Below are 23,960 nucleotides of genomic sequence, written 5' to 3'. Positions count from 1 at the left end.
CGCCTATACACCATGTTACAGCAGAGTAGTAGGCCTACTATTGCAAAAAGAAACAAGTCCAGAGAAATTTCATGTCGGCACGTTTTTTAAGCGGACTTTGCCTTTCCAATGAGCGTGAGCAGAACTCGCAACACTCACTCACACACACACACACACACACACACACACACACACACACGGAGGTTGCTTGCGGAACATTGAGCAGAACGCGCTGTGGACACGGAGCAGAGAGCACAGCGCAGTGAGCGCACACACACAGCGGAACCGAGGGGAACGGAACGAAGTTATGCATCTTCGGAAGCGGACTCGCACGCAAAGTCATAAAACACGCTGAGCCAGAGTCAAACCATCGCCGAACACGGAGGGGCGCGGCAACTTTTTAGTATATTTCGGCCAAAAAACGAAAATGTTATTTTCGGCCGAAAATTTTCGGCAGCCTAAATTTTATTGCATTCCTAATTTTAAGACACCCATATGCTCTCGCGGGCCACATAAAATAATGTGGCGGGCCGGATTTGGCCCGCGGGCCTTGAGTTTGACACATTATAATGTAACGCAACCAAAGGATGACAGAAAATACGAATGCTGCGTTCATTGCGTTAAATATTTAAACTGGACTCAAATTAATCGCATGCGTTAACGCGTTGACAACACTAATTATATTAATTAATTATTATATTATATTATACACAACGGGACTGTTAAATGCTTGAATCTGATTGGTTGATGAATATTCTAAGGTGTGCAATTATTTTCAGGGAAACCAAAGAGTATAGAAGTACTAAATAGGGCTAGCCTACCCTAGGTAGGACTGATCAAATTAAATAATTTATACTGAAAAATTAAACTGCATTAAATAGTGTTATGAGATTGTTTTAAATATTTTTGAATATACAAATAAGAAACGGTGGAAGGACTGATCCTTTTAAACATAACACTAAACCGCCAGTAGGTGGCGGCAGGCGACCGTCTTAATGAGCGAGTCATTGAGTCATTCATTCAAACGATTCGTTCAAACGACTGATTCATTCAAGAATGAGGCAGTTGTTTATGCATGGGTTATTGAATCGTTGACTCAACAGATTTGTTCAAAACGATGAATCATTCAGTAATGAAAACACGGTTAAGTGTTCCTGTGATATATCGTTATGGTTCTGCTGTGATCTTTGTTAGGAACTATTTTCGCTGCTGAAAGCATGTTAACTAAGTTTCTTTGTGAGCTGCGCTCATCAGTACTTTCAAAAAATCCACATGTCCCGGAGAAGCATTAATGTCTAGCCCTGAATTATATTATTTTATATTAATCTGATTGGTTGACGAACCCAGAAGAGTTGAAGCTATTATAACTGCAAAGGGTGAGCCAACTCCATTTTAAGTGCATGTAAGGCAGACGGACCAAAACTTTTGGCAATATGGTGTATTTACCCGTGGCCTTCCTACTTGTCTAACAGGTCGAAAGATTTACAGACATTTTATAAAGTTACCTCTTCAATACATCAGGGCTAAAATAAAAATTCTCTGTCTTGTGTCTGTATAACAGCAAAGCCAGGAGTGTGTCCAATCACAAACGATGGAAAAATAATGTGTTTCGTGAAGGGTGAAGAGTTGTGTGCCAGTGACAGTGAGTGTCCCGACAATCAGAAATGCTGCAGCACTATGTGTAATGGACTTGACTGTATGGCTCCAGTTACAGGTATTATTATATTACATTACATTACATTATAGTATATAATATTATATATACTATGGGCAGGGGCGCCATTAAAGGGTTAGTTCACCCAAAAATGAAAATTGTAGCGCTGTTACACTACGGCAGATATCGATTACCTAGCAGCCTATGAAGGAGTGAGCCAGCTCTCAGATTTCATCAAAATTATCTTAATTTGTGTTCCGAAGATGATCGAAAGTCTTACGGGGTTGGAACAACATGAGGGTGAATAATTACTGACAGAATTTTCATTTTTTGGGAACTAACCATTTAAGAGTTGTAAGGGGGGTATGCAACAAAGAATTTTTGGCCCCCTTCCAGTTGAATGCGTTTTTGTGTGTGTGTGTGTGTGTGCGTGCGTGCGTGTGTGTTTTTAAAAATTACGTTTAATAAGAAATTTGTATCAATATTAGTTAACATTTATATTATTTCAAGTATTATTTCAAGTTCACCACGGGGCTCGAGCTTAAATCTGATTGGTTGTCGAATATACTAAGGTGTGCAATTATTTTCTGGGAAACGAACGGCTAAAGTAGTTCCAGGCAGGTCTTGACCGCATTACCTTTATGTCCATATCACTTTGCCAAAGGATTTCAGTTATTTCAAAGGTCCTTAAAGCAACAACAGCAAAAGAACCAAAAGCCCCAGTGAAAAAGACATTCAGTGATTTGGCTTCTCTGTCATGTGTCTGTATAACAGCAAACCCAGGAGTGTGTCCAATCAGAACATATGAACCAGGAATGTGTGCCTGGATACGTTTCGCTCCGTGTGATGATGACAATGACTGTGCCAACAATGAGAAATGCTGCAGCAATGGATGTGGACTTCAATGTATGGCTCCAGATACAGGTATTATTATATTATATTATATTATATTATATTATATTATATTATATTATATTATATTATATTATATTATATTATATTATACTATATTATATTATATTATATGGCGGACTAGGACTAAAAAGTGGCCCTGGACTTTCTGGCACGGGCAACCCACCACAACTAATTACACCATAAACGCAATTTTTAACAGCACTTACTAACATAAAAACCCCCACAATATAACACATATAAATGCTATTTAAATTGTTTATTGAAATTCTTATCATTAACACCTATTATGCCCCTTTTTACAAGATGTAAAATAAGTCTATGATGTCCCCAGAGTGTGTAAGTGAAGTTTTAGCTCAAAATACCCCCATAGATACTTTTTTTTTTTACAAATTGTTCAAATTGCCACTTTTGGGGGGCGAGCAAAAAACATGCCGTTTTTGTGTGTATACCTTTAAATGCAAATGAGTCTGTGCCTCCGGCCCCCTTTCAAGAAGAGGACAGAGCTTCAAGTGCTTGTGCTGCTGTGTCAGGACGCACTGAAAATGTCAGAAAGTCTCAGTAGTGCTGTTCAGTTCGAACCGGAGGCGGTCAGTCGGACAATAATGCCTTCAGAGTCACATATGCTGGATGGAGATAGAACGGGTATAGTTTTGTTTAATTACGGTTATAACTTAGTGTTTTGTCATCTTGCTTTTATCCACTATTAGTACAAGCCTGCTGTAGCAGACCCTGTCCGAAAGATGGTACTTCACACAAAAGATGAAGCGTCTGTTATACTCCAGAAAATCACTGTAAGAGCTGAATACACAGTACAAGAAGAGAGCATTAAAGTCTCTCTCTCCCTTGCATCATCAACATACACAGCGAATTACACAAAAACACTCGTTACAACTAACAGTAAACAAATATATACAGAACTTTTTAGGGGGTGCTTAATAAACTGGTAAACTTTATATCCATAAAACAGCCAGGTTTCCCAACAATGTGAATGTCTCAGCAGTGCATTATTTGTTTGTATTCGGTGTATTTCACTGTGGATTATTTGGTAAATTTCGGCGCAGGCTTTGCAAACAGACTTTTACGATATGGATCTGCCAGCAACGCCACAAACATGCAAGAAGTCATGTTTATTCTAATGCCTGATCTGTGATCAGTGATTTCTGATGTAATTATTCAAGTTCAGACAGATTATCTCTCAAAATATCGTTCAATACTGTTTATGCATCAGTAAATCAAGCCAGTGACTAAACAATCAACTTCACGTCGTTTCTCTTAGTAGGATGAAAATGATCTTATTTAAACTGTGATTAAATTATATAAAGAAAGCGATCAAAGAACATTCCCTTTCCAATTGCCCAAGCTGTCAATCAAACAGCGCAAGTTTATCTGGACACTTGCCAAAACTCGTTGAAATCAATCATCACAAAATCATGACGCTGTTACAATGTACAGTACAACGAAGCTCTTACTGCATTTACATCGTGTTTGCATTGTTATTTGGTGAAAGCCAGAGGTGTAAAGTCCAGGTTCAGAAAATAAAATTCCCACAACAACACTGACCAAGCAAATAAATATTGTAAACAACAGGATAAAAATAACAAATTATTTCCATGTTTTTTTTTTCAAATAATGATAATACTGTAATTATAAGCAGAATAATTGACTCCGGTGTATTGAATTATTAGAAATTTTAGATCAGAAATTGCTAGTAAAGTTCAAAAATAATTACAAAGAAACAGCAAGTTACACATTGAATAAAACATGACATTTTAAAGTAGAAAGACTGAAATACACTATATTACCAAAGGTTTTGGGATGTCTGCCTTTACATCAGAGGTGGAAAGAGTACTGAAAATTTGTACTCAAGTACAAGTACCGTTACATTGCTGAAATAATACTCAATTACAAGTAAAAGTACTGGTGTCAAAAAAGTAATTAAGTAAAAGTACAAATTACTCTTCTCAAAAACTACTCGGAGTACTAGTTACTAATTACTTTTTAGCTGGCGATAGTTAATGCATTACCAATAAAAATATACAACCAAATCATAGATTTATGTAGAAAATAGCTACTTTTAACACATTTTTACCTTATTGTCGAAGGACATTAATTAGTGGATACTGGAATTTCTAACTTCAATATGACACCTTGAAATATGTCAATATTCAGTAGGCCTAGCCAATAATTTTTAATACCATCGGGAAAACTACTACATACTAAATATTTTTATATCTACATTTTTGTCCATCCATTTTGTCAAGGCAATCATTATTTTCAAGCATTGAAAAGCACAACACTCATCGTAACAGTAATCTATTTGAATGGAAAAGTTTAATTCAAGTCTTCTGAAGAGACACGTCCACTTTATAAGGAGAGATTTTAATTCAGGCTTTTGTTTACATATTTAAACATTGATCAATAACCATTACAATAATCTAATATTTACTCACTCAGTGTATTTGTCTTTACAATAGGGTAACGTGAACTGTTGCAATAGCTCACACACAGCACGAGGAAGCTTGATTTCAATTCAAACTGAATTTAATTTGCAAAAAGACTAGATTTTTCATAACTTTTGACAGCGTTTAATTCAAGAGCATGGAGAGATTGGAGCTGGACGTCATTTGAGTCTGCAGTGAGAACCACTTGGAGAGATTCGCGATTACACATGACATGACACACAGTCCGAGAGCGCACACTCAATATCCGAGTCCAGTTCATTCGTAGCCTACATTTGAGAGCTCGCGTCCAGTTTTCTGCGATTACATGAATGTGCCCTCGCGTTATAATATTGTTCGTGACATTTGCCATTAAAATATGCCATAGAAACTTGCAGGTATTAATAAAATTATGCGTAATAGGCCTACCTGCAATCCCGCGCTGAGGGGAGGCGGGTGTGTCAAACTCGCTGTCGTTGAGATGAGAGAATGAGAACACGCAGCTGGTATCGTATTGGTGTATAGGCCAAAATGAGTATTGACAGATATTTCAGTATTGATATGTATCAAAATATAGATATTTTGACAGTACTACTATGTAGTTTGTTGTTCCAAACTTTCAGTCCAGCCATTAATCACTCTGAGCTCCTCGTCTCCTTCATGATCAGCTCTTCAAAACCTGCTGCGACTGCGGCGGCTTTCATTCAATCCAAATATCAGGGGTTTTATTGGTCCGTTTACGATCGAATATTTTTATTGGCTACCGAAATGCCATTCAAAGATTTGAATATCAATTCAAATTGTACTCAGTAACGAAATGTGATTTTACAAGTAGCGAAGTAGATTACTTAGCTTAATATGTACTTGAGTACAAGTAAAATTACAGATTTAAAAATATACTCAAAAAAGTACAAGTACCCAAAAAAACGACTTAATTACAGTAACGTGAGTAGTTGTAATTCGTTACTTCCACCTCTGCTTTACATGCACATGAACTTTAATCCGTAGGGTTTAATATGGAGTTGGCCCACCCTTTGCAGCTATAACAGCTTCAACTCTTCTGGGAAGGCTTTCCACAAGGTTTAGGAGTGCGTTTATGGGAATTTTTTACCATTCTTTTAGAAGCACATTTGTGATGTCAGGCACTGATGTTGGATAAGAAGGCCTGGCTTGCAGTCTCCGCTCTAATTCATCCCAAAGGTGTTCTATCGGGTAGAGGTCAGGACTCTGTGCAGGCCAGTTAAGTTCCTCCACACCAATCTCACTCATCAATGTCTTTATGAACCTTGCTTTGTGCACTTGTGTGCAGTCATGTTTGAACAGGAAAGGGCTATGCCCAAACTGTTCCCACAAAGTTGGGAACATGAAATTGTCCAAAATGTCTTGGTATGCTGAGGCATTAAGAGTTCCTTTCACTGGAACTAAGGGGCCAAGCCCAACCCCTGAAAAACCACCCCACACCATAATCACACCACTGCATCCCACGCTTTGCATTGCACTTGGTGATGTAAGGCTTGGATGCAGCTGCTCGGCCATGGCAACCCATTCCATGAAGCTCTACGCACTGTTCTTGAGCTAATCTCAAGGCCACGCGAAGTTTGGAGGTCTGTAGCTATTGACTCTGCAGAAAGTTGGCGACTTCTGCGTACTGTGCGCCTCAGCATGCGCTGATCTGTATTTTACGCGGCCTACCACTTCGTGGCTGAGTTGCTGTTGTTCCCAATTGTTTCCACTTTGTTATAATACCACTAACAGTTGACTGTGTAATATTTAGTAGTGAGGACATTTCACAAACTGACTTATTGCACAGGTGGCAACCTATCACGGTACCACGCTTGAATTCGCTAAGGCTCCTGAGAGCGACCCATTCTTTCACAAATGTTTGTAGAAGCAGTCTGCATGCCTAGGTGCTTGATTTTATACAGCTGTGGCCATGGGAGTGATCAGAACACCGGAATTCAATGATTTGGAGGGGTGTCCCAATACTTTTGGCAATATAGTGTAGCTCTTTCTTGTAAATCGTATTCCAATAATATATACACCTTCCAAAACTCTTTTTTTTTTTACAGTGAATAATTCATTCAGCATTCAGTGATATGGCTTCTCTGTCATGTGTCTGTATAACAGCAAACAGCTGCTCGGTTTCTGTGGACAGTAAATCCAGCCTTCTTCGATTTGATTGGCTATCAAACATTTCGACATTGACGAGCCGCTGCACTGAGACTGAGCACACAAAATTTTTGACACAAGTGGGCCGCGCTGGCCATTCGTCTGGGCTGCCGGAAAGATAGGCTACGTACATTTTATATAATTTCTTCTTCATATACATTTACGTAGCAATGGACCAGCTCAAGTTGTACAGCGACCTACCGAGAAAACTCCAGGTGAACCAGATGCCCAGTCTGCCCCTGCTAGGAGTGTGTCCAAGCAGAAAATATAAACCAGGACAGTGTGCCCGGGTACGTTTCGTGTCCTGTGCCGATGACAGGGACTGTGCCAACAATGAGAAATGCTGCAGCAATGGATGTGGACTTCAGTGTATGGCTCCAGTTACAGGTATTTTTATATTATATTAGCTATACTACAGCCTACTACATTACATTACAACATTACATTACATAACACTATGAGGGTAGAATGCTTGAATCTCATTGTCCATATCACTTCGCCAAATGATTTCAGTTATTTCAAAGGTCCTTACAGCAACAACAGCAAAAGAACCAAAACTCACGACGACACTGACCAAGCAAATAAATATAGTAAACAATAGGATAAAAACAACAAATTATTTCCATGTTTTTTTGGGAAATTCTGTAATTATAAGCAGAATAATTGACTCCAGTCCATTGAATTATTAGAAAATAATGCACACTCAAGGTGTTTCTTGCTTAAGATCAGAAACAGTTTTAGATCAGAAATGGCTAGTGAAGTTCAAAAATAATTACAAAGAAACAGCAAGTTACACATTGAATAAAACATTTTAAAGTAGAAAGACTGAAATAGTTATTTTGTAAAACGTATTCCAATATTTTATACAATTTCCAAAAACCTTTTTTACAGTGAAAAATTCATTCAGCATTCAGTTATATAGCTTCTCTGTCATGTGTCTGTATAACAGCAAACCCAGGAGTGTGTCCAAGCAGAAAATATAAACCAGGACAGTGTGCCCTGATACGTTTCGCGCCGTGTGCCGATGACAGGGACTGTGCCAACAATGAGAAATGCTGCAACAATGGATGTGGACTTCAGTGTATGGCTCCAGTTACAGGTATTTTTATATAATATTATATTATATTATATTATATTATATTATATTATATTATATTATATTATATTATATTATATTATATTATATTATATTATATTAAAAACTAAAAAGTGGTCCTGGACTTTCTGGCACAGAGCGGCCCACCACAACCGGTCCACAACAAATCACACCATAAACCCACCAGCTCATTATGCACAGAGTAATTTTTAACAGCACTTACTAACATAAAAATATAACACAATACAGAAATATAAATGCTATTTAATTTTTTTTTTTTATTGAAATGCTTTTCATTAACATTAATGAATAATAATTAATAAATGTGTCTTTCCTGGTGTATACTGCAAATAGTAAATGCTCTGGTATGGTCTAGAACAGTGTTTCCCAACCTTTTTTCAGTCACGGCACCCTTTGAATTTTTTTTTACAAATTTGTGCCACCCTACACTAGTTTTGTCACGATACTACTTTGATACGATACCTTGAAATTTATCAATTTTCAATACCACAGGTAAGAACCGCCTACTGTCATTTAGATATTTTTAATATTTTCTACTTTTTTTTTTGTCCATCCATGGAAAGTCTAGGAATTTCTTCTGAAGAGATCACTTTATATGATGACATATTTGATTAAGGCTTTTATTCATATATAAACATTCAATTATCATTGCAAATCTCACCTAAATGTTTGTTTACTGTGTATTTGTGTTTTTATATGGGGATAATTTTGTTATAATTGCTCAAGATAGTTTGTTTTAATATATTTTTTTAATGTAATAATTTCACAGTTAATCTTCAAATTAATGTAGAAACAACATAAAGACAGTTTATTTTAAATAATTGTTTAATTGCATCTTTTTATGAATGAAGGCCAGTATCACTGACTGATACTTATGTCTTCAATTATTTATTTATTTTCAATTTTAAACATTAATTATCGCCATTCAACACTACAGAATATTTGAAAGATATACATTTTAACATTTATATGGCTCCAAAAAAAAATAAAAAAAATAATTTAAGTGAACTTAAAACAATTCTCACATAAGTCCATAATAAATGTAATATTTAACTGTGCCCTTCCCACCTAACAGGTAGGAAATACACAGAAATTGAATAAAGTGATCAAATACTTTACAGTCTTCACTGCATAAATTATAAATGAAATATAGATTAATCCTTATTATGCCAAAATGTCCGTTTTGTTGAGTATCCTCATAAGAGCAATCTTAAATAAGTTAAATAAAGCCCTAAAGGAAACGTAAAGAGTTGTGAGAAAATGGGACGCGTGCTCCACATGTGCAGCAATGGCGCCACCCCTGACCGACTCCTGGCCACCCCGCTGGCCAGTATAAATTGCATCAGTTATGCATTTCATCCCTAATGCACAGCCAGGCAGGCAAGCCGCTCTAGACCTTCGATCGCACACAGTAGCCAGTACTCCATACCCCGCCCCCTCCGTCCATGCCGCTGTTGCGCGCTCAGACAGCAACAGCTCATCGCGTGCCCGTCGGTCAACAATTTCAAAAGAAGTTAAGAAAGAAGACGAAGAAGACTACCGCGTCAGTTTGGGTGACAAAGTCATCTGAAGTTATTCCATAGCTTAATCTAATGTGACAGAAATCTATTTAAGTTACATCATTAAAGTTTACGGAAACTCGTTTTCCCTCCTCTGTGGCTGTCAATCATTCTCCATTCAGTATTCAAACAGCGCGCGCGCCTCTTCCGGTTGGATGCACGGTAAAACTCTCTCCAATATGATATATTCACATTATAATGCATTATCTGTAGATAAAAGGCTGTGGCTTTGCATAAAATGACTTTATTTTGTTTGAGTTTGTTGCTGTTTTTAAACGACTCACTACCGTGTGCTTGTTAGATCACACACATCACAAGGACTATGAATCGGAATCAAACGCACAATAACTGGAATTTAAAACTGTGAAACAAATGATCAATAAACTGTTGGACAGATATACACTAGGATTTGTGCGCTCGACATTTCTTCGCTTTGTGCCGTGAACTTTTAAATGCGCACTTGTGCTGAACACTGTGACTACATTTTGCTTTGAGCACATCATTCTACACCCGCGATGCGCATACGTGCTTTGTGCGCTCTGTTTTGAAGCGTTTCATATTATCATGGTTTTGCGCACTGAAAGATTATTAAAAGCCTATATTTTTTATACCTAGCCTGCTCAATACATTTAAAATAAGCATAATTTAATTGTACATTATTTCTTTGTAGTGTAGGCTATATAAATATATACACTTCTGAATTCTTAGATAAATATAAAGATAATATAATGAATCATTAATAAATATAACATATTTGTATCTGCCAGTATCTGCTTTTCCCCAGTAACTGTTTTGTTTGCAATAAATGTACACCTTATGCCAAATATAATTGCAAAATACAACAGAATTGTTGTGCAACTCAAAATGTTAACTGTACTGTTATTAGTCTATACACATTATATCATTAGTAACATTAAATATAACACAATAAACCATCATATAGTATATCAGTAGGAGTTTCCTTAAGTCTTTCTAAAAGTTTACTACAACAGTAGAAAAAAATTCTGAAATGATGGTTTATAGTTTTGGTGTGCCACCCCAAGATTTTAAGTGGCCCCATCTGGCCACCCCTATGAAACATTTCTGGAGGCGCCACTGCGGACATAACCAGACATGGAAAACGTACAATTTGCATTTTTATTATAAATTTGTGTGCGTAATTTGTTGTTATGAGAGACATCCGAGATTGATATATCTTTTTTTTTTTCTTTTTTTTTTTTTACACATTTTAGAAATTTAAAAATGTTTCATGGCGTTTTTACAGGACACCCCTACTCCCGCCAGGCACCCTGGTTGGGAAACGCTGGTTTAGAACAAGGGTTTTCAATCCTGGTCCTTATAGGGACCCACCAATCTGCACTTTTTATGTGTTTCTCTCTATCTGACAGTCTTAGAACAGTTCTCATCTAATGAGCTGATGAATGCTTGAATCTGATTGGTTGACGAAGATTCTAAGGAGTGCAATTATTTTCAGGGAAACGCACGGCTAAAGTAGATCCAGGCAGGTCTTGACCGCATTACATGTCCATATCACTTCGCCAAATTATTTCAGTTGTTTCAAAGGGCCTTACAGCAAATTATTTCCTTGTTTTTTGGAAATAATGATAAGCGGAATAATTGACTCCGGTCCGTTGCATTTTGAGAAAATAATGCACACCCGAGGTGTTCGTTGTTGTAAAACGTATTCCAATAATATATACAACTTACAAATATATTTTTTTACATAAAAAAAAAATAAAAAAATTCAGCATTCAGTGATTTGGCTTCTCTGTCATGTGTCTGTATAACAGAAAAGCCAGGAGTGTGTCCAAGCACAAATCATGAAGCAGCAATGTGTTTCATGATGGGTTTAGCACTGTGTGCCGACGACAGTGAGTGTCCCAACAAAGAGAAATGCTGTGGCACTGCATGCGGTGGACGTCAGTGTGTGGCTCCAGTTACAGGTATTCTATTCTATTGTATTCTATTCTATTCTATTCTATTACAGGTCTGTTGAATGCTTTAATCTGATTGGTTGACAAAGATTCTAAGGAGTGCAATTATTTTCAGGGAAACGCACGGCTAAAGTAGATCCAGGCAGATCTTGACTGCGTTACATGTCCATATCACTTCGCCAAATGATTTCAGCTATTTCAAAGGTCCTTGCAGCAAATTATTTCCTTGTTTTTTGGAAATAATGATAAGCGGAATAATTGACTCCGGTCCGTTGCATTTTGAGAAAATAATGCACACCCGAGGTGTTCGTTGTTGTAAAACGTATTCCAATAATATATACAACTTACAAATATATTTTTTTACATTGAAAAAAAACATTCAGGATTCAGTGATTTGGCTTCTCTGTCATGTGTCTGTATAACAGAAAAGCCAGGAGTGTGTCCAATCACAAATCATAAAGCAGCAAAGTGTTTGATGATGGGTTTAGCACTGTGTGCCGACGACAGTGACTGTGCCAACAATGAGAAATGCTGTGGCACTGCATGCGGTGGACGTCAGTGTGTGGCTCCAGTTACAGGTATAATATAATATAATATAATATAATATACTACAGGTCTGTTGAATGCTTTAATCTGATTGGTTGATGAAGATTCTTAGGTGTGCAATTCTTTTCAGGGAAATGCACAGCTAAAGTAGTTCCAGGCAGGTCTTGACCACATTACATGTCTATATCACTTCGCCAAATTATTTCAGTTATTTCAAAGGTCCTTACAGCAACAACAGCAAAAGAACCAAAAGCCCCGTGAAATAGACATTCAGTGATTTGGCTTCTCTGTCATGTATCTGTATAGCAGCAAACCCAGGAGTGTGTCCAAGCACAAAATATGAACCAAGAAAGTGTCCCCGGATACGTTTCGCGCCGTGTGCCGATGACAGTGACTGTGCCAACAATGAGAAATGCTGCAACAATGGATGTGGACTTCAGTGTATGGCTGCAGATACAGGTATTTTTAAATTATATTATATTATATTAAAATAAATGTTTTATTTCTATAGCACATTTAAAAGCAACTTGCACCAAATCGCTGTACAATAAAACATTGAGCATATAAAAAGAAAGCATAAAAAGAAACCATGCAGCATACAAAATATAAACACATTAAACAAAATACAATAAAAAATAAAAACCTAAAACTAATCTAATCTAATCTAATCTAATCTAATCAAAAGCCAGAGAGAACAAATAAGATTTAAGAGCCAATTTAAAACTGGCTAATGAAGGATCATACCTCACATTTAAGGGCAGACTGTTCAAAAGTTTAGGTGCAGCAGAGGAGAAGGCTCGACCACCCTTAGTTTTACAGCGAAAACGTGGGACCGTTAAGAGAAGCTGATTACCAGACCTAAGTGTTCTTTGGGGAGAGTAAGGAATCAGAAGGTCACAATATTGGCGTTTATTTTCATTAGTCTAACTGTTGGAAACTATTGGGAATAAGAATGGCCATGTTCTGTAGTGAAGACTTGATTTTTGAGGTAAGATAACCTGCATGTTGGTTTTAATTTAATTTATTTTATTTTATTTGTTTAGATTGTATAGCTCACCTGCCTCAGCTTTTCAAAAATGTCGTTTTACTGTGGTTGTGATAATAAACGTTTAAACTAACTGTCTGTGTGATATGCTTGAAGTGTTTTATATCTACGGATTTTTTTGTAGCCAAGTAAAGTGTTGATCACCCGTCGAACCACAGTAATTTGTGGGTATTGCGCAGTGTTGGCGATCTGTTCGTCTTGAAAATGAATGTCTTTGCTTAGATACAGTTAGTTTACACTCACCTTCAGTAATATACATTTGATTTTGAGAACAGACGGAAGATGATCTATCAATGTGCATTTGATTATTGTTTGTGTTCAGATAGTGGTTATGAGTGTGAGCCCATGTGAAGAGTTTTCACTGTCAGTGGTTCCTGCTGTGTTTTGATACTGTTCAAAAAACACAAATAAAAGTCGGGACAATGGTGCTCTTCTATTTGTTTAATGCGCAATATGAATTACCAAACTTTTCTTTTGTACAGTTAACTGGCCAACTAAAAACTAACCCAGAGTTAATCTCTAAAGTGGCTTATTTCTGAGTTTACATACAACTCAGTACACTACAGTTTTTACATGCATTTACATGCATTTGAATGCAAAACTCTGCAGGTTCACTTTATTTTGACAATGTCTAATAATACAAATGTAGCTGTATACATTATTATTATACAAAGCAAAGAACAATCAATGATATTTGGGCTACAGATGCCAGAAATAATGTGCGTTTCTGTGTTTGTTGCAAAGATATCTTTGATATCTATCTGATATCTTTGGTACAGCTTTCCTGTTGCTCAGTGGTAAGAGCATTGCGTTAACAACGCAAGGTTGTGGGTTCGATCCCAGGGGATTGCACATACCTATGTATAAATGTATAGGATAACGCAATGTAAGTCGCTTTGGATAAAAGCGTCTGCCAAATGCATAAATGTAAAATATCTAATTATGATAATAATCATTTAAATTCAAAATATTAACATGTTATTGTATTGTTGTTATATAGGCTGATCCAAAGTACTTTACTTTAGAAGTTTTTCCATTGGATACTTTTTTACTTTTACTCAAGTAACTATTAAGATTATTTACTTTTACTTCGAGTAAATATTTATATAAGTACTTGTACTTTTACTTGAGTACACTTTTTGGATACTCTACCCACCTCCGAGTATATTTATAAAAGTACTATTTCAAAAAGTTTTCAACGGGTTTATTTTTTTTGTTTTTATTTGACCTCAAAAGCCCTGTTTAACCCCTGTCTATGTATCTTTCCTGTCTAACATGCCCCATTAAAATGCCATTTAAATGATGTACTGAATCACTGACTCATACCTCTGAAGGATTGAGAAACACACACGGTGATGCCACAACATTGGAAAGTGACGCGTAACATTCAGCCGATAAGAATGCAAGAAAAGGGAAGAGAGTCTAGTTTGTGGTTCTGTGGTTGGCTGATGCGCCCACAAGCTGCTTTAGGTCTAGACTGGTTAACTATTACAGTGCTCATTTTTTGCACGTCAAAAGAGGTCAAACGTACAGCTTTGTGTTTGGATTTTCACTGCTGTAAAACCCATGTTGTTAAACATCTTGGAAAACCGACTGTCAATGGCTTTTAAAATCTCAGTGCAAAAATCTTAACAAGCCAATAAAACAGGGGAATGAAACCATTTTTGGTGCGTAACACAACTGACCTTGGAGCATGATAAAAAAGAAATGCTAACGATCCATCATTCGTGGAATGCGAAAAGTGGATGGGGAATATTTGGGGTTTAAAAAATATATTAAGGTTATAAAATGGTACTAGGAACTTTCCCTTTTACATAATTTCTAAACTAAAAATGAAACAAATCAATGACAGCAAATTACTCTCACAAAATGCATTTATGCATAATTTAAAAGTCATATATCCTGTCATCATTAAGATGTAGGTGTGAGCAGTGAACAGTTTTAGTTCACACAATTAGTTGTTTTTTATGCCTTTATCTTCCTATAATGTTATGAGACACACCACAACTACTTTAGTTTTTATTAGCATCATTGCTAAGCTGGGGCTCCCCTCTGCAATGACCACATGGAGCTTTTCTGCCCATGAGTGCAGTATTAACACAATAATAAAGTTTTGCTACCAATTACTGACCCTCATGTCATCTACAATATGTTCTTTATTCCACAGAATACAAGAATTGTATTTCTGGCCACTCTTTTCCCTATATTGAAAGCAAACAGGGAATATTTTCAATAATAAACTTGTTTTATGGGACTCTTTTTGCTGTGATCAGTGTAATCTGGCCACTGTACGAGCGATCGCCCCGAGCAGTTCTCCTTCTATCATCACGGGAGGACTGCTCGGAGGCAGCGAACTCACGAGATTCAGTGTGTCCTCTGCCCGAGCCGAAGAAGCCCCGAGGCACGCTTCGGTAGTCAGGCTAAAGGACATCGCGATCTGGAGAGAGAGCGAGCGATAGGGACGCACGAGGCTAAAGATGAAAGAAACTGCCCGTTACCACTGTACTGATTTCTTTCTCAAAGTTTAGTGACGAATCAAATGTAACCCCAAGATTCCTTACATGAGGTTGAACACTGGCGGCAACAGAATCTAAATTAAAAAGAGATGAAGACCTGGAGGGGCCTAAAATCTAAATTTCGCATTTGCTTTCATTTAATTGCAAAAGATTATTAGCCATCCAACATTTGATGGAAGGAGTGAAGGAGATTGAAAAGTTGTAGCTGATTCGGTTTATTTGTCAAATTGCATTGTGAGATACATTATTCTGTGCAGTGTGCAGTTACATGCTGCACATTTTGTCAAATGTAATAGGTATTCTATGCAGAAATGGTAAAAGTAGTATGGTAGTTTACTGGGAAGACTTTTTTTTTTAACAATGTTACCACAGACATTGATTTTCTTCTCTTCCAACTCTGCTAGACCTTTTCTCCTCATTCTGTCTAGACACACCCACACAAACTGAGTATGGGCTGCAGAAATAGCTCTGAGTTGTAGAAACTCTGAATCATGAACACGCAGGTTCCAATAATACTGCAACAGTTGAAATTCTTCCATTGATTTCCCATGCAATCCCCAAAAAATCCAGGTCCTAACCAGAGAGAGGCTGCATTTGCCATCATAGTAATTTCATATGTTAGAGAGGAAGGATATAATGATTGCTATTGTCAGGAGTGAGAAATCTCCACCCAACAACCAAACACTGCATAAAAAAGGCCTTGTATAAACATGTATCAATTAATGGATCGAAGTTCCAGTGTAGCAGCCAAGCTACAGACTACTTATCTTTAAAGTAAAGTAACAACGTATTTAAAAAAAGTAGTACACCACAAGTTACTAGCAACAAATAGCTAAAAGTAGCTTAAGTATCTACAGTGAAGCTGCCTACTTAAAGGGAAAATGTATGGTGGCCTAAAGAGCTCAATGTGCTGCAAATGTAAAAAACACAAGCAAATAGAAAAAACATCAGCAAATTAAGAAAAAATCTTCTTCAGTTTGACAACATGTGCTGCAAATACTCACAATGCAACCAAATTCAGAAATGCACTGCATATAGAATGGAAATGTTTTCCAGGGGACCCCATTAAGTGACGAACCTGGCTGTGACATGCTTATTGTTCAATGTCTACTCGTCAGTGGTGTTGTCAATGACCTGAAAGGTGAGTTTTTTGTTTATCATCCTAATCGTATGTGCGTTGTGAGTATTTGCAGAGCGTTTCTGTATTTGGTTGCGTTGAGAACTTTTGCAGCGTGTTGTTGTCATATAGCTGTCCATAGCTGAAACAAAAACAAGGGTATTTAAATGAATGAATCAGAGGGGAACAGCAGTATACTTGAACAGATAAATGTAACTTAACAACTAAAATAAATAAATAACTTAGCAATGTTACTTTTAGTTATCATAGGCCCATATGAAGTACCGTTTATTCAGAAATGAATGTCTTGCTTACCATAACTTGAAGATGTCACAGTTGCCAAAAAAATAAAAAAAATAAAAATCATTTGCTTTTCTGGAAAAGCATGGTAAGTTATACAGTTTCTCATATCTGACAATGAAATGTGCTCAACCTTCCATTTTCATTTTGAAATAAATTGCATATAGAGTGGTATAGAGTGCAATATATAATAATAAACGGAGCAAAGTTTATTATTATTTATTATCCAAGAGGGTCCTCACACACCTCGGTGCTCGGCCTCGGATATTGCATAGCTACCTAATTATGCCTCAGATGACAATTGGACAGAATTAAAGGGATACTCCACTTTTTTTGGAAATAGGCTCATTTTACAACTCCCCCAGAGTTAAACTGTTGAGTTTTACCGTTTTCGAATCCATTCAGCCGAACTCCGGGTCTGGCGGTACTACTTTTAGCATAGCTTAGCATAGATTATTGAATCGGACAAGACCATTAGCATCTCTCTCAAAAAAATGACCAAAGAGTTTCGATATTTTTCCTATTTAAAACTTGACTCTTCTGTAGTTACATCGTGTACTAAGACCTACGGAAAATGAAAAGTTGCAATTTTCTTTCCAGCAGGCGTAATGATATGACGCAGCGCCTGAAAATAGTCGACCCTATAGTCTACCGAGCTGGGGACTATTTTCAGGCACTGTGTCATATCTTTACGCCTGCTGGACCCATGGTACTGCAGAAAAGTTTCTTGATTATTACGCAGGAATGAGAGTATAGTTCCTAGCCATATCAGCCTAGAAAATCGCAACTTTTCATTTTCCGTCGGTCTTAGTACACGATGTAACTATAGAAAAGTCAAGTTTTAAAGCTACACTGTGTAATTGTTTTAGTTGATTCTTAGCAAAAAACACTTAGTTCTTCCAAAAATATATGTGCTCATTAATGTATTTTTCAAGTAATAAAGTATTCGCGTAAGTTTATAATCTGCCATTGAAAGTACATACGGGTGAGGGGTTCGAATGCCAGTCGCCATGTTGCCCCTCCATCTTGAAACTACATTAGCCAAAGAGGGACATACCTGTAAATTCAAGCTTCGCCTTTCGCGCTTTACACTCAGTGACACAGAGACGAATGCGAGGGGGAGATTACTCGCGACTGCTGGCAGATTTGAAAGGTTGCTGATAAAGGATCACGCCTATTCTCGAGGACATGTAGCAGAGTCGCCAAGGAAGCGAAAGAGAGAATTAAAACGTCAACGTGACAGGCAAATCAGCAAGACCAAAGTCAATATTGGTGTAACTTTTCCCAGATGGAAAGAGCTCGAAGAGCAAAGATTTTAAAACGGACGCCGAAGTTGCCTGCTTTCTTCTCGACAGGTAATTCAGCCTATTTGTGTAAATTCGAAGTTTTATAGTTGCTTGTCTAACCATAACATAGTTGTGCATAACGCCAGAACGACCTCTAGTATAACTTGCGTTACTTTTCCTCACGTCAATGGTGAAAAAGTATTGTTTACCTTGTAACATAAATCTGTGCTGCGACGGATCACAGGTGATAGTTTTAAAGGCGCAATTGGACGAAGTCGACCTGGAAGCCATGTTAATCTTGAAATAATACGGCCACCGTAGGAGTTAAAATGCCCTCGAAATTGAAAGGAACAGAAACTAATATTCACTGATACAATTTCACCGCTAGATGGGGGAAAATATCACAGTGTAGGCTTTAAATAGGAAAAATATCGAAACTCTTTGGTCATTTTTTTGAGAGAGATGCTAATGGTCTTGTCTGATTCAATGATCTATGCTAAGCTATGCTAAAAGTGGTACTGCCAGACCCGGAGATCGGCTGAATGGATTCGAAAACGGTAAACCTCAACTGTTTAACTCTGGGGGAGTTGTAAAATGAGTCTATTTCCAAAAAAAGTGGAGTATCCCTTTAAACAAGCAAAGTGTTGAGGTTGTGTGACAACTTACTGGATAACTTCAGTAGGTAGAATCATTCACAACTGTACAGAATTTGTTGGTTTTTTAAACAGATTCCTTGTTCTCTTGTTCCACTGATGACATCACAGTAGCATTCTAAGCAAAAGCTTTATATATAGCTGATGCACCTCAGAGGCTCATAACAGCAGTAGTTGAGAAAGATTATCAGTGTTGCCTGGGTACTACTGATCAAATACCAGTTTGTAGTTCTGTTGATAACTGTACGGTTCAGATGGCTCAAGGTGAAACTTTTGACGGCAACATCACTGAAGATGTCATTCGGGCCGACAATTTTCTTGAGTTACTTTTTATTGAATTGAGGCCAGAATATGTGATTCAAGCTACAATTGTAGAAGATGATGTCCAGAGGACTCTTCCAGATATACGCATACCACGTCGTTTAATTACTATCAGGCCACGTTTTTATATTGAGTTGGTTCAAAGATCTATAAATGAACTCCGTATTCCCTGACACATGGTCCTGAAAACAATCCATTGCTCTCCATACTGGCCTGGAATGCAGATTACTGCATTCCATATATTTATATATATATATAAATTTAAAAGTTCAAAAGGATCACAGTCAGACACACCAACGTACGCTCAAACCGGATGCAACTAATCACAGGTATCGCAGCGTTCTGATATACAGCCATATTGCACAGCTACAAGTGTGATATTGGGTGATTGGAGAAAAAGCGTTCCGCAGGGCACCGCGATACGACCGCATAGGGCACTTTCACTTTCACGAATACAGGGGCAGGGGCTCAAGCCTCCTCGGCCCCCAGCCATGCTCTTGCCACTGAGCAAAAGAACCAAAACCCACGACAACGCTTACCAAGCAAATAAATGTAGTAAACAATAGGATAAAAACAACAAATTATTTCCATGTTTTTTTTTTTTTAAATAATAAGCGGACTAATGGCCCCGAGGTGTTTGCATTTTAGATCAGAAACATTTTTAGATCAGAAATTGCTAGTAAAGTTAAAAAATAATTAGAAACAGAAGAACAGCAAGTAACAGTAAATAAAAAATAATAATTAAAGGTACAATATGTAAGTTTTTTCGCCGCTAGGGGTCGCTAACCTCTTACAATAACAAAGGCGTAAGTTGATGATGCAAAATTTCCTGCGGAATTATGGAACTTGTCGTCAAGCCGATGGATCTAATAATGTTTATGGATGAGTGAATACACTGATGTTTTTATCATGATATCAGCGCCACATGCGAGTCCCACGGATATAAAGGAATGGAGATTTCATTCTACCAAACGCAAGTGCTGTATTAGTGCTCACACAGGTCAGTGTATTAGACGTGTATTAGACGAATGAAACTTGTGAGGTACCGCAGCGCTATTTCACTTGCTCTCTACACTATCACACTAAACTGCATTTGAGTATGTTAAAGTTATAATGTTATTCTATGTGTTAGTTTGTCTGTATGAGACTAGCAGTAAGCTAGCTAGATCAACATTAGAATAACACACTGATCATATTCTAACATTTCATCATGTTGAGCTTAGTTTTATGTACATTTGCTCACCTGTCTAATAAAGTACATACAAGAGCTGTCTCTCTGTGAAGCGCTGTCAAGTCCAAGTTAGTCGCTGATATTGATCCTCGTTTTGGTTCTCCTTTTTTCCCAAAGTCTGCTTGCCATGGTCCATAATGTTTGAACGAAACAACAACAGCGTGCAGCCAGAGGTTACGCACTACACTCATTATGCACAGTTGTCCACGTCTGACGTCATGGTTACTATGGCAGTACTTGAGCGGAAACCATAGACCGTAAAAGAAATGGACACAGCGACCCCATTGGATTCAACGGAGACAAAGTGAAGTCAATTAGAAACTCTTACTTCCTGGGGGTCGAGAGTACTGCGCAGACTCAAACTGAGCTTGACGACGTAGATGTGACGTGAGCAACCCGTCTGTCTTCTAGTAGCTGTGCCAAGAGAAATCTGAATCATTCCCTTCCGAAACTTGCAGAGACGGAGAGTGTGAGTAGGAGGTGTCCATGAATTTGGAGCAGGAGAAACTTTTGCTATGTATTCTGATTAATTATTTTGTCACTTTGCCTCCACGTCCCCCCGATTGCCCGCGAGCTTCTCCTCCTGTCCATACGGTAATTCTCTACTATGCGACAGAGAGTCGCGTGGTTATGACGCAATCGTTAGCCTATTTTTACAAAAATTGCTTCTACGGGGCCATAATGTAAGATACAAGGTAATGGTAAAACATTTTCGTGTTTCTTTAGAAATAAATAATGGACAAATGGAGTCTTTAAACGCCTCAGTTGTAAAGTTATTCACTGTTAAAGTGACACCAAAATGAATGGGAGTCAGTGGGATGCTAACAGCAGGTGGGGGTCCGCTAGCCAATGGCAGCGCCCGGGGCTACTTCAAAATAATATAAAACCCTGCCCCCCTGGCGGAAACCAGGGATAACGCGGATATTACGTCAGTGACAGGCGACAAGTGAACAGGTTTTCCGGGACGGCAAATTATTTAAAATTGGAATTTCTCTGAAATTAAAAATCTTTGGGAACTTTTGGGATATTGTAAGTACACAACTGCAGGAAATATATCACACTGTGCAAGTGATTTCTGGATATTTTATTACAAAATTCGTACATATTGTACCTTTAAGTTGAAAGACTGAAATAGTTATTTCTTGTAAAACGTATTCCAATAATATTTACAACTTCCAAAAAAATTTTTTTACAGTGAAAAATTTATTCAGCATTCAGTGATATGGCTTCTCTGTCATGTGTCTTTATAACAGCAAAGCCAGGAGTGTGTCCAATCATAAGCAATGCAGAAGTGTTGTGTAAGAGGAAGGGTGAAGAGTTGTGTGCCGACGACAGTGAGTGTCCCAGAAAGGAGAAATGCTGCAGCACTGCATGCGGTGGACGTCAGTGTACGGCTCCAGTTACAGGTATTACATTACATTATACTACAGGTCTGTTGAATGCTTAAATCTGATTAGTTGACGAAGATTCTAAGGTGTGCAATTATTTTCAGGGAAACGCATGGCTAAAGTAGATCCAGGCAGGTCTTGACCGCATTACATGTCCATTTCACTTCGCCAAATTATTTCCGATATTTCAAAGTGCCTTACAGCAACAACAGCAAAAGAACCAAAAACCCCTGTGAAAAAGACATTCAGCATTCAGTGATTTGGCTTCTCTTTCATGTGTCTGTATAACAGCAAACCCAGGAGTGTGTCCAAGCACAAAATATAAACCAGGAATGTGTGCCTGGATAAGATTCTTGTCGTGTGCCGATGACAGGGACTGTGCCAACAATGAGAAATGCTGCAGCAATGGATGTGGACTTCAGTGTATGGCTCCAGTTACAGGTAATATATTATATTATATTGTATTATATTACATTAAAGCAATATCTCACTCTAGCAGTGCGATATGGCTGTATATCAGCATGGCTGTGGCGGAGTGCCGTAGGTAATCACAGCGTTCTGATATACGGCCATATCGCACGGCTACCAGTGTGATGTTGTGTTTGTACAACAGTTTGACGGCACAAGTGTGTAAATAAATAAGATAGCCTACAACAATGGAGGGTCTTTAAAACCCATCTTTTGTGCAGAACTATTTCCTTCCGCCATGGATTAAAATCTCCAGTTGACAGTTTGACAGTTGAGCCCAAGCCTCCGTTACTAATTGTAAAACGTCACTTTAGAACTAGCAACGAAGGAACGCTGAGTCTCTTCATTGAAGCTTATTGTTTTATGTAGAGTAGAGTATTATGAGAGATAGATCGTCAAAACGAGTGCATTACCTCCATCTATAGCTAATATTCTTCAGGTCAATCTAATAGTAGTAGGGGAGCGAGGGGGACAACGTAACACGGGGCTAGTTGTAACACGCTTGTTTTAAATACTTCCGCACATGCTTGGATGACGAAACTTTGTGTATTTACTAGTTGCCAAATCAACACTATATAGAAAAAAAAATTCCGCCAACATTTTTTTTTTTTGTGAACATATCCATAGACATTTATTAAACCATAGCAAAAGTAAATTTCTTACTTAAGTTAATTTTTCATCTCTATTTTTTGTGTTTATTTAAAATAAGACAAATCTGATATTATTTTAATCTCCAAGATGTTATTTAACAGTTGAGATAGTTATTTAATACTTCGCTAACTAGCAGAAGACACTAGCAGGGTTTAAATCCCAGTTGTGCAGGCGGGGGCATGTTGTAACACTGTGTTACAATGTGCCCCTATTAGAAATATGCTATTATATTCTATACTTTCATTCATTTTATTGAGAAAACGTGAGAAAAAGGTGAATAAAGACTGAGAGTCAATGTTCAGAAATTACTAATTATTTATTTGTTTTGAACTATGTTGTAGTGTTTTCATGTGTTCGTAGTCAAAACTCAAAAATTAGTTTATATTTAATTATTAAAAAATTGCCATTATTTTATATGACAAAGTTTTTTAATTGTATTTTATTTAGAAAATATTTTAGTTTGTTTTGTATATATTTTTTTATTAGATCAGATAACATTTTAAGCTGTCATATGTTACAATGTGCCCCACACATGGTACAATGTACCCCACCTATGGGGCATGTTGTCACATTTCACTTCCATTCTTTCGGGGTTTATCAATAAAAAAGTATATACTGTATTAATAAAACAAAAACACATAATTGTACTAGACATGTGGGAAATTAATGTGGG

The 23,960-nt window shown here is 37.4% G+C and overlaps 1 protein-coding gene across 1 annotated transcript in view; it reads left to right on the top strand.

The window, feature by feature from the left end:
* LOC309480489 (uncharacterized protein) overlaps positions 1-23,960 on the top strand; it is a 516,287-nt gene that overhangs the window by 2,972 nt on the left and 489,355 nt on the right. The window contains exons 2-8 of the mRNA XM_082144982.1: positions 2,408-2,557; positions 7,324-7,542; positions 8,105-8,254; positions 12,191-12,343; positions 12,621-12,770; positions 22,034-22,186; positions 22,460-22,609. Coding sequence (XP_082001108.1) covers positions 2,408-2,557; positions 7,324-7,542; positions 8,105-8,254; positions 12,191-12,343; positions 12,621-12,770; positions 22,034-22,186; positions 22,460-22,609 — 1,125 coding nt within the window. The remainder of the gene's footprint in view (positions 1-2,407; positions 2,558-7,323; positions 7,543-8,104; positions 8,255-12,190; positions 12,344-12,620; positions 12,771-22,033; positions 22,187-22,459; positions 22,610-23,960) is intronic.

Source organism: Leuciscus leuciscus (genome assembly GCF_965113295.1).
Source record: "Leuciscus leuciscus genome assembly, chromosome: 18".
Classification (NCBI taxonomy): domain Eukaryota; kingdom Metazoa; phylum Chordata; class Actinopteri; order Cypriniformes; family Leuciscidae; genus Leuciscus; species Leuciscus leuciscus.
Note: the sequence above shows the minus strand (reverse complement) of the source record. Positions and strands in the feature narration are given on the sequence as shown.